The following is a 12441-nucleotide window of genomic DNA, read 5'->3' on the forward strand; positions in this document are numbered from 1 at the left end:
TTACACATGACCTTACCACAGAACAAGCTTCAAATATTCAGAAAGATCTATAATGCCCTTAACTGAAAAGCTTTGTGTTATATAACATGCAAAATTTTTTTCAGGATACTATGAAAATAGTTATTAAAAATAGAACTACCACATGACCCAGTATTAGACCCACTTCCTGGTATTTATCCAAAGAACATGAAGACACAAATTATATTCAGTGCAGTACTAGTCACAAAGCCAAGATATATGGAAACAGTCCAAGTGCCCAATGATGGATAAACAAATAAGATGTGGCATATATACACAACAGAGTACTAGTCAGTCATGAAAAAGGAAGAAACCTTATCATTTGTGACAACATGGACCGTGCGAGAGAGGAGGATACTCAGCAAAATGAAGCAAAAAGATAAATTTAACTGCACACATTTGTGAAATTAAAAAAAAAAAATTTTAGTACCCACAATGATTTCTTTTTTGGTCTAGCCTGGCACCTGGTTGGAGAAATGGGCTAGATGGTTTGGACAGAGCTCACCAGTTCATGATTCAGTCCATCTGCTGAAACAAGATGTCACTTAACGCCTACTAGCTTGCAATTTCTTTTATCTAGACTGTCTCAGGAGTTTACTAGTGTGGTTTCTGTATCCTCAATGGACTTTGAATGACACATAACTTTGTAGTCATGACTCTATCCACCCCAGTTGTATTCCAGGAAAACCGATTTTCTGGGAGATACCGCCAGTCCTCACCCAGGTCACTGAGGCCTTGAACCCATGTCAAGTAAAGTGCTAGAGCAAGTAGAAGCCTCTCAAGATCTCATCAGCCCACACAAATACCAGCTGAGGCCTTGACACTTTGCACAGATCCCCGCTAGCATGCTTCTACTTCAGCAGAAATAATCCTCAACAGGACCTTGCCAGCATATGCCTAGACCTATTAAGGCCTAGTTATTTCCCATGAGACCCATATCAGTACCTGCCCAGACTGTTTAGATCCCAGACCTGCATCAAGAAGTGAGCCAGAGTGGTCAGAGGCAATCTGACCTCCTTTGGCCACACTGACCAGTTGAGAACACTGACCAGTGACTGGGGAGGCGCCTCACCCAAGAAGAAAGCCCATATACATAAGCTGGGTTTCAAGGTCAATAATGGGTATAAGGAAAAGCCTAACAAACAGCAACATGAGCCCCCAAATAAATAGTAAAACACAGAGAACAAATCTCCAGAAACCAGACATGGAAGTTATGTTTGATCACAGACATGGAAGCTATTTCTCTCTACCATATACAGAATTGAGAATTCCAATGATAAAGAAATTTAAAGAATTAGAAAAAATTTCAGAAAAACAAATGAAATCAATGTGCTTAGAAATGAAATCAATGAACCAAAGCCAGAAAATGAATCGTAAATTAGGTGAATCGTAAATTAGGAGAAAAAAAAAGCGTCAAAATTTCAAGAGAAATACAGGAGACTCAGGAGAGATTCACAGAAGAGATGTAATGGAACGAGTCATTGTAATTGAAAATGCAAATGTACAACGAACCTGGATAGAGATTGAAAAGAAAAATTAAGTTAAAACTTGAACAAACAGGCCCTCCCTGGTGGCGCAGTGGGTTAAAGCACAGCACTAAGAAGCTAAAGTCACTTCCGCATGAGTTTGATTCCCGCCTGCCCCGGAGGAGATCCACATGGCACAGCAGACCTCTCCTGACCCGCCCACAACTCCCCTCAGCAGTGTACTTCGTCGATCTGCCTGTTCTGCTCCCCACTCTGTCTCTGGTGAATCCTCTCACCCTCCGCATTTCTGGCCTATACCCCAATTCTGTATGAATAAATAAATCTTTAAAAAAAAAAAAAACTTGAGTAAATAATCTAAGAACTATTTCACTCCATGAGAAAAGACAACATAAGAATAAAAGGTATACCAGAGATTTAAAAAAAAAAAAGGAACAGAAATATATTTAAATAAAGAAATGAAGACTTCCGGAATCTAAAGAAGAATAAATATATAAATCCAAAAAGATAAAAGAGTCCTGGCACACCTAAATAGGAGGTCCACAAGAAAAAATAATAGTAGTGACATTTCTAAAAATTCTGGACAAAATATGCTGAAGTTGACAAGGAGTAAGAATAAGAAAATCTACAAAGGATACTAATCAGCTTAGCATATTTCCCTGGCAGAATGGATGGTATGTTCCAAATACTTAAAAGAGGAAATATTGCTTACCAACAATATCCTATCCTATAAGACTCAGATCTGAGGGAGGAAGAAAGGTCTTTTCAGACACAGAAAACCACCACTCCAAGAACACTGAAAGGAGTATCCACACTGAAACTGAAAGAGGAAGACACACAACTAAATAAGGAAAAAGAATGACCCACAAAAATATTAAGAATAAAATAGCATTGGAGCCTCCCTGGTAGCACAACAGGTTAAAGCACAGAACTATGAAGCTATACTAAGCCACTGTAGCAGAGTTCAATCCCCAGTCAGGGAACTGACCTATATGGCCTGAACTGACCTATATGGCCTGACTCTCTCCTGTCCTGCCAGCTGCTCCCCTCAGCAGTTTATTTCAGTTAATCTGCCTGTTCTGCTCCCCACACTGTCTCTGTTGAACCTTCTCACATTCCCCACCCTAACCTGTGGCTTCTATCCCAGTCCCTCTATGCATAAATACATATTTTTTTTAAAAAGGATAAAATGGCACCATAGACAATCACCTATCAATAATCAGTTTAAATGCAAATATTCAGCCAATGTAAATTTAAAGTGATTATTGATATGTGATAGCCCACTGATGAGACTGAACTCAATCAACTAAAAGACAAAGTATTTAGCTGGATCAGGAAACAGAACCCAGGAGATACAAGTGAACTCCAAGACAAACACATGCTCAAAGTAAGTGGCTGGAAAACAATCCTACAAGCAAATGGGACTCTAAAGAAGGCAGGGACAGCCATACTTATATACCAAACAAACTAGATTTCCAGTTAAAAAATGTAACAAGCTGGGCCCTCCCTGGTGGCGCAGTGGGTTAAAGCACAGTACTAAGAAGCTAAAGTCACTTCAGCATGAGTTCAATCCCCACCCCGAGGTGATCCACATGGTGGGCAGACCTCTCCTGACCAGCCCGGTGCTCCCCTCAGCAGTCAGCCTGTTCTGCTCCCCACAGTCTCTGGTGAATCCTCTCACCGCCCCTGAACCTCTGGCCTGTACCCCAGTTCTGTATGCATAAATAAATAAATCTTAAAAAAAAATATAACAAGAATCATGAAGGAACACTATCTAATGATGAAGGGAACTATATCAAGATGACACAACACTCAACAACCAACCTATCTATACTAAATGGAGAAGCATCAAAATACATTAAGCAAATAAATTGAAAAAAAAAAAAAAAACACAGTTGTGGTAGGAGAATGGAAACCCCAATCTCACCAATGGACAGATCAACTAGACAGAAAATCCTTAAAGAATTAGACCTGCTGAACCTCATAGATATATACAGGGTACTGCATCCCAAAAAGTAGAATACACATTTTCCTCAAATGCACATTGGAAAATTTCCACAACAGAAAACATTCTAGAACAGAAAACATCAAAATTTCACAAAGATTGAAATCTTCACAGACCCTAAAGACAGCAAACCAGAAATCAAATATCAAAAGAAAATAAGTAAATCTTTTAACACATGGATACTGAAACAAAAACACTACTGAACAACCACTTTGCTAATGAGGAAGTAAAGAGGCAATTAAAAAAAAAAAGACAAAAATGAGCACCTAAATCGTTGAAAAGATATGGAAATAAGCATAATTAATATTAAGGAAACATAGCAACAGACATACAACAATAAACAGAGCTCAAATAACTGTCAATTTTTGGAACTGGAGCAAGAACAAATAAATCAAAAATTCAAGAGAAGAGCATAAATAACAAAAATCAAAGCAGAAATAAAAGAATCATAAATTAAAAAGATGTACAAACTATCAACAAGATCAAAAGCTGATTCTTTTAAAAACTAAAAGACAAACCTCTAGAAAGGGATCAACAAGAAAATAAGGGCAAAATCTCAAATAAAATTAAAAGTGAAAGAATATTCACAAATAGATACTGCGGAAATTCACAGATTAATCAGAGATTGCTATCAACATCGATAGGCTAACAAATACAATGATTCAGAAAAATGATTCCCAAAATTATACAATCAGTACAAACTGAATAGGGAAATAAAAAACGTGAACAAACCAATCACAAGCTAGAAAAATGAACAGCAATCAAAATTCAAGCAAAAATAGAGTCCAAGACCAAAGGGCTTCACAAGTGAATTCTACCAAACCTTCAAACATGAACTAATGCCTATCTTGTTCAAAGTCTTTCAAAATTTTCAAAAAGAAGGAATACTTCTAAATATTTTTATGAAGCCAAGATTACTCTAATGCCAAAATCATAAAAAGACAACACAAGAGAAGAAAATTATGGACCACCTCCCTAATGCACACTTGCATTAAGTCCTGAATAAAATCTTAGCACACAGCCAATTCTAACAATCCACTGAAAGGATCACGTATCATAACCAAGTGGGATTCATAACAGGAACACAGGATGGTTCAATATCTGAAAAACAATCAACATAATTTACCACATCAACAAAAAGATAAAAATCACAATCCTGTAACTGCTGAGAAAGCATGATAAGATCCAATATCTAATTAGCTTGAAAAATGACAAATGGAACATACTTCTGTATAATAAAAGCCATTTACTACAAGCCCTTAGCAAATATCATTCTCAATGGTGAGAAACTTGAAAGCTTTTCCACTAAGATCAGTTACAAGAGGAGGATGTCCATGTTCCCACTGCTATTCAATAGTGCCAGAATGTACAACAATCATGCAATAAAAATATATAAGGTGGGCCCTCCCTGGTGGCGCAGCGGGTGAAAGCACTGCACTAAGAAACTGAAACCACTTCCACATGAGTTCGATTCCCGCCTGCCCTGGAGGTGACCACATGGTGTGGCAGACCTCTCCTGACCCGCCCACTGCTCCCCTCAGCAGTGTACTTCGTCAATCTGCCTGTTCTGCTCCCCACTCTGTCTCTGTCTTTCGCCACCCCCTGAGTCTCTGGCCTGTACCCCAGTTCTATATGCACAAATAAATAAATCTTTAAGAGAAAAAGAAAAAGAAAAGAAAGAAAAGAAAAAGAGAAGAAAAAGAAAAAGAAAAAATATATATATAAGGAATCCAACAGGGAAAGAGTACATAATCATTATTTGCAGGTCATATGATAACAGAGCCCCAAAATTCCATTTGCCCTACTATACACAAAAAAAAAGCGAGAAGAGGAAGTGATCCAATTTACAGTTATACAAAAAAAAAAAAATTAAATACCTAGTATTAACACTAAGAAGGCAAGAAAAGACCTATACAAAGAAAACAATAGAACATGTCGAAAAAAATAGAAGACACACACAAAAATATATTCCTGGTTCGTAGGTTAGAAGAAATAACTATTCTAACCAAAGCAGAGATTCAACACAATCCCAATAAAAATTATCAATAACACATTTCAAAGAACTGGAGTAAATACTACTGCAATTCATATGGAATCACAAAACATCCCTGAATAGCAAAAGCAATCTTGACAAAGAGAATAAAGGCATCATACTTCCAAACTTCAAGCTGTATTACAGTCATAACAATTAAATTAGCATGGCTGTGGAACAAAAACAGAAATACAAATAGAATAGAAATGAGCGCCCAGAAATAAACGCCCATATATACAGACAGTTAATCCATGTATGACAAAGCAGCCAGAAACATACTTGGAACAAGGACAGTCTTTTCAATAAATGGTGCTAAGAGAACTGGACAGCTGCAAGCAAAAGAATGATATAACATATACCAAAATCAACTCATCAAATACTTGGATGTAAAACCTGAAACTATAAAATACATAGAAAAAAGAATAGGCACATATTTCATGACATAGCACTAATGATGCCTTTAGGGTTCATTCCAAACAGCAAGGAAAACTAGAGAACATAAATAGTTGGGACTACACCAACCTAAAAGCTTCCATACAGCTAAAGAAACTAACTGAAATGAAAAGACACCTGTTCAGAATGGGTGAAAATATTTGCACACCCTTTATCTGACAAAAAAAAAAAACCAAAAAAACACCCCAGTATCAAAAATACACAAAGAACTCCTAAAACTCTACAAAAAAAATGACCCCATCAAAAAAATGGGAAAAAGAACTAAACAAATGGCCAAAGCAAGCACATAAAAAAAATGCTCACAAGCACTTATTTCTTGAGAGATGCAAATTAAGACCACAATGAAATACAATCTCACCTGTGGATGTGGAGAAAAGGAAGCCTCCTACACTCCTGGTGGGAATGCAAACTGGTTCAGCCCTTATGGAAGCAGTATGGAAGTGTCTCAAAACATTTAATGTTCATCTCACTAATGTCACTGCAAAGCATCGATCCAAAAAATTCTAAAATACGTCTCTGAAAGGAAACTTGGACTTTGTTTCCAGCAGCACTATTTACTATAATTAAACGAGGGAGACAACCTAAGTACCTCAAAATATATGAATGAATCAAGATGTGATATACACACAATGGAATACTCCTCAGCAATCAAAAAAGACAACTCATGCCATTTGTAGCAACATCCATGGAGCTTGAAATAAGTCACAAGGAGAGAAAAATAAATTTTAGATGGTGTCATTAATCTGTGAAATGTAAAGCAACTAAATTGTCAGATAAAGACATACTAAAAAACTAACCCTTGATACTTCACTACAGCAATGAATCACAAAAGGGGTTGAGGTGGGACAGGTAGTGGAAGGGTAAGAACAAAGAGGGATAGAAACACAATGGTCTATGAAGACAGAATATGGGTGAGTTGATGGTGGGTGCACTAAAGTGATAACATCTCATTGGATTATCCCAATAGTCCCTCAGTTAAAAACTGATTAAATTTTTAAAAGTTTTTTGAAAACTGTATGTTTTCAAAACCCTCTGTGATTTTCAGCACTAGAATTTAAAGACAGGAACTTTCCTTCAATTACTGTCCATTTTTCACATACATATATATATTTAAAGAGAGACAGAGACAGAGAGAAATTACCATGTCAGTCAAATAAAATTTTCCAAATGTGACTAATGGCCTTCAAGGTGCTGAATTTAAGAAATATAAATGCTATTTAATAAAATCCTTCTTTGCTTTAAAAAAAAAAAAAAAAGCTATACCTTTCCAAACACTCCAAGAGTATCCAGACCCAACTGGTGTGGATAAAGACTACAAATCCTCTGTAATTAGCAATAAATCTATGTCTCTAATATTGAGCTGTTTATTCATTCATGAGTCTCAGAGTCTTAAGCTTTATTTTGTAGGCCAAGTGGTCACTGAGACTTACCAAATAATGAAAAGTAAATGTAAGTCTAGAAGTACAAATAAAACAAAAATAAACCCTTTAACTCAAAAACAGACGGTGGTGGTTATTCAGAGGGGAGGGGGGAGGGATGACTAACAGACATAGATCCAACTAGTTCGTGATGAATGGTGAGTATTTATTTATTGGTAGGGACAGTAATATATACCATAGCTGAGATAAGATGTACCAACTGAAATCTATACAGTGTTAGAAAATAAGTTATTTCAATAAATAAGAAAATATTTTTCAACCTAGACAATAATTATTACTTTCACTATGTGTCAGGCACTGTTCGAAGTGCCTTCTAATTATATAAATGATTGGCAAGATTTTTAACATACATTTCACACAATATGAACAGATTTGTTATTAGAAGACAATGAAAAGTTTATGACTTTTAAAAATTAAGGTGACAGTCTTTAAAATGTTTACAGTTTAATGAACTCACCGTTATGTGAAGACATTTTGCCCAATGTACAAGCAGAGAGGGTTGAAGACCATGTTTTTCTTGGCCTCTTAGAGTATTTATGTCATGCTGAACTAAAAGTCGCAATTTTGCTGAGGTTCCAGGTCTAAAAAATTCAATTTGTAAGAACAAAGTTCAATAGCTGTACAATACTCCAAGGGGTTATGTTTGAGACACACAATGAATGCCTAAAACTACAGATAGTACCATATCCTCTATATATACATGTTTTCCCCTGTACGGTGATACCTATAATAAAGTTTAAATTATAAATTAAGCAGCTTAACAAGAAAAATCAGTAACAATAGAACCACACAAATTTTAACATATTATAATAAAAATTATGTAAATGTGGTCTCTCTCAATCTCACTATATCTAATATTTTCTACCTAAGGCTGAATTACAAGGTAATTAAGCTAAGGTAATTAAGCTAAGGTAATTAAAACCACAGAAACAAAAACACACATAAGGAAAGAAATGAAGCATGTTTATTCTCATATAATCAAACCTTCTATGAAAATTAAGTTATATCCCTGGTAAAGCCTAGGTAGTAAGTTAAATAAGTATGTTTGTCTTCCTACTTACACTGCTTTTCTGTGAATTAGATTACAAACTGCATCCCACCATGACTTCTGTCTTTCTGTACAGAGTTGTTTACACACAGGAAGAGGCAAGCATAGTGGCTGATAGAAGCCGTAGTGAGAATTACATTTCTCCTTCAATTGTAAGTGGCTGGTATATATTACACCAAGTAAAAACACCTATTTTGTTTGAAAAAGAAAGTTAATTTAAGTTAGAAAATAAGTTTTAGAACACAAAAAAATATAAATTGTTTAAACCTTTGCTTACTTCAAGATCTAAAATACATATTGACTCAGGTGCATTTGTTTCAAGTCTTGAAGTTTCTTGGGGCAAATGATGAAAAAGCTGTTTTAGCCATTTTCGAATTGCAGGTAAAGTAGGCAGTGAATTCCATTGTAAGCCAAGCCAGGTAAGGTGCTGGAGACTACCATTATGTGCTCGAATGGCACCTGAAATAAAGCAAACAAACTGGCTTGAAGTTTTGGAATTCTATTCATGCCATCAGTTTTACCAACATAAGCTACTGTATCTTTTCAAAGGTATTCACATTATATCCAGAATTTTAAAATTACAGTTAAGTTCTTTTTAAGTCCATCTAAGGAAAAAAAGACTCATTAGAATTCAGTAAAGCAAAACCTACTGACAAAGGCCAAATAAAGAATAGTCATCATTAGAATAGTTGTAAGACGGCAAGGAAGTTATAGCTAATTCATAAAACAGATTATACTTGCTCTCTAATTCTCTGTGCCTCACCCCACAGCCACAACAAAAAAACAGAAAAGAATATCAGAGAATATTATCGTTATGTTCGGATAACAAGATCATGACAGATTTGTTTTGGCATTTTTTTTAAGATGAAAAACGGTTACCTTCAAAGATACAACTTACCAACGTCGTATCTAGCTAAATCATCAGGCTGTGGTACTTGTACATCAATGTTTTCAATTTCATCATTTCCAAGAAAAGATCTATCTTTAGGTGACTGATTAGAAAACAGAGCATCACATAAAGCAGACTGCCCACTTTTATTGGCAAAGGATTCTACCACCTCTTTTAAAAAGTCTTGCTTGTCACAACTTAAATTTAGTAGCATATGCCCTGAAAAACAAATTAAATCCATTATTAAATAATATAGAATGTTTTCACTCACACCTTGCAGTAGCTTCATTCATATATCCTAGGGGAAAATGAATTTATTGTTTCAGGTCTAACCCAACAACCACTGCTAGGTAACAATGCAAAAGTTATGCAAAAAAATAAGTTACAGATTTAATAATACCTGGGCCCCCATGCTATAAAGTAAAAGGAAAGAAAATATACAAGAATGTGTATGAAAACACCAAAAAGTATTTACATTTTAGATGGCAAAGTGTGGGATTTAAGTGACCTTAACAGAGCAGGGTTAAGCTCAAATTCTCTGACATGATATACTGATTTCTAAACCTGGCTAGTTAAGACTCATCCTTTTAAAAGTTTTGAAGAAATATTTATTTCTAGACTGCTTCCACAGATTCTGATTCAACAGGTTTGTATTTGAAAAACACTTATAGCTATAGCAAATGTTAAAGTACCCATGAACTTGAAAACACTAGCTAAGAAGACAGTCACAAAAAACCACATTTATGATTTATGTGAAATGTTTAACAGGGAAATCTAAAGACTAGTGGATGCCCAAGCCTAGGGAATTTAGAAAATGTTGGGGGAGCAGGGGTATAAATACCTCACTTTTTGAGGTTTTCAATATTTCTAAAATTGACTATGGCAATAACTACACAACTCCGAACATACTGAACACCACTGAGTGAATCATATGAATGAATTCAATGAATGAATTATATAATACATGAACTTTTTCTCAAGCTGTTAAAAAGCAGCACTCCTTGAAGCAATTCTAGCAGTCAGGTTTGGTTACCAACAGACATTGTCTTCTAAAAAATTACAGAAATAAGTTCCAGAGTACCCAGATGAAAGACATCAAAAAATAATTCATCTTGTTACTGACACACTGCAAAGCGATCTAGGACAGTTCTAGAATGTAGAAAGAGTAGTAAGGGAAAAAATGGAAAGTCACTTCAAGGACTGAAAGTCTCCCATAAAAAAAGAAAAAAAAAAGGTTGTGGAATACTTGAACAATATAAGCTTTAACTAACAGCTCAACTACAGACCTAAGCTTACAAGTATTAAATGTTACTATTACCTGATTGACTAAGACGATCAAAGGCCATCATTTCCAGTAGATTTTGCCCAGCTTCTCCTTTTATTAACTTAATCTTTGGTCTTGGAATCTGATTGTTAAAAGAATCAAAAATTTTTATGTAGTTATACCCATATTTCTTACATTAGGATGTTTCTTCCTATTATATCATGTTTATTGATTAAATATTTAATCAGTGGTTAAACTGAGTTATAAAATCACCACACACACCAAAAAAAGGAGCCAAGGAATTTAGATGGTCTACAAATAATAGATGCCTACAAAGATCATTTCTGAGAAATTACTTTCTACTAAAAGCATACTTGAATCACATTTAAAGCACTGGAAAATTTAAGAGAATTCTTCTAGCTTATATAAGCAGAACCACAACAGAAGACAGTCCTATTTTTACATAGCACTGATGGATGTTTGTATATGCATAAAAAATTTCTTAATGAACTCAGAAGATATTAGTAACACTAGTTCCTCTAGGGAAGAAAAGTAAATGACTAAAATACTGAGGTAGGAAACGTTTGTACATGCCACTAGAATTCCAAAAAATGTGATTATCACCTATCTAAAGCAGTTAATTTTTCAAAACAATTAAGAATCTAATAGCCTCTGATTTTAAATTTTACATTAGAAACATGCTTTTTTTGAATGTTAGATTAGAATCAAGGTTTATCATCCACAAGTTTCAAAACACAATTCCAAACATTCTTCTATACATTTTGAAGAGCAAACAAAATGGCAACAGAATCGGAATGTAATATGATTTTTTTGTTTTCAAACCTACCTGAATCCTTAACTCAAAATTATTTGTCGACCACTGTTTGTGATCAGCTAGTTATGAACCTATTCATAGTCAACATGTCTTCATCTTAAAAGATTTCAAGAGAAATCTATTTAATGCGTATCTGAAATATATTTACTATAACCACAACACTCCCCTTTTGCAAGGTTTCACAGAAGCTAGACTGACATGATTCCTTAAGGACCCATATGGCAGTTCACATTTCCCCTATATGCTTATATTCCATTCACTTAAATAAACTTTGCAACAAATGACAACAAAATCCAAGCATCTAACAGATTTCTATCATATATCACTCAATGGAAATATGTGGTTAAGTAGGTAGGTGTGGAGAGAGGAGAAAGAAAGGAAGGATAGAATAAAAATGTAGATGTTTACACTGAAACAGAACTGTGAAAAAGTATACAATACTGTATCAAGCACTTATCTGATGATGCAAATAGGTTTTAAAAGCAGAGTCAGAGCATACATGTTAATATATACTGAAAAAAATTTTTGAATATTAAGAAACTAGTAATAGTGGTTTTATTCTAGGAAGTAATACTTAACAGGGAAATCAGCTCTTACTATTAAATAAAGATCTACGTTTAAAAGTTAACTGTCATATGTTAACTTTAAATTACAAATAAAAATTAATAGGTTTCGGTTTCTATTAAAAATCAGAAAAAATCGTCAGCTATTTAAGGATCATTTACCTTTAGAACATTTCTGTATACTTGCAAACTTGATTTGTATTTGCAAACATCACCACAAATAAATTTATCACTATGAACATAAATGCTTACGCTGAGCAAACTACCACCCAAATGTGTACTAAAGAGCAACACTTTTGTAAAGATCCATGTAAACTAGAAAGGAGGAAAGTTCTCTAACGGTAATCCTACAGTAAATCCAAATTTCCCTCAGGAAGGAAGTCATTCTCTAAAGATGAATAATTTTTAAAA

General features: G+C 34.8%; 1 protein-coding gene across 1 annotated transcript in view; it reads right to left on the reverse strand.

Annotated features, from left to right (window-relative positions):
* The window catches only part of RANBP2 (RAN binding protein 2), a 73612-nt gene that overhangs the window by 38692 nt on the left and 22479 nt on the right, over positions 1-12441 (reverse strand). Inside the window, exons 8-12 of the mRNA XM_012731531.1 lie at positions 10687-10774; positions 9378-9587; positions 8757-8938; positions 8493-8668; positions 7889-8012 (exon numbers count right to left, since the gene is read on the reverse strand). Coding sequence (XP_012586985.1) covers positions 7889-8012; positions 8493-8668; positions 8757-8938; positions 9378-9587; positions 10687-10774 — 780 coding nt within the window. The remainder of the gene's footprint in view (positions 1-7888; positions 8013-8492; positions 8669-8756; positions 8939-9377; positions 9588-10686; positions 10775-12441) is intronic.

The sequence above is a fragment of the Condylura cristata genome, unplaced genomic scaffold, assembly GCF_000260355.1.
Source record: "Condylura cristata isolate star-nosed mole 26May11 unplaced genomic scaffold, ConCri1.0 scaffold00031, whole genome shotgun sequence".
NCBI lineage: Eukaryota > Metazoa > Chordata > Mammalia > Eulipotyphla > Talpidae > Condylura > Condylura cristata.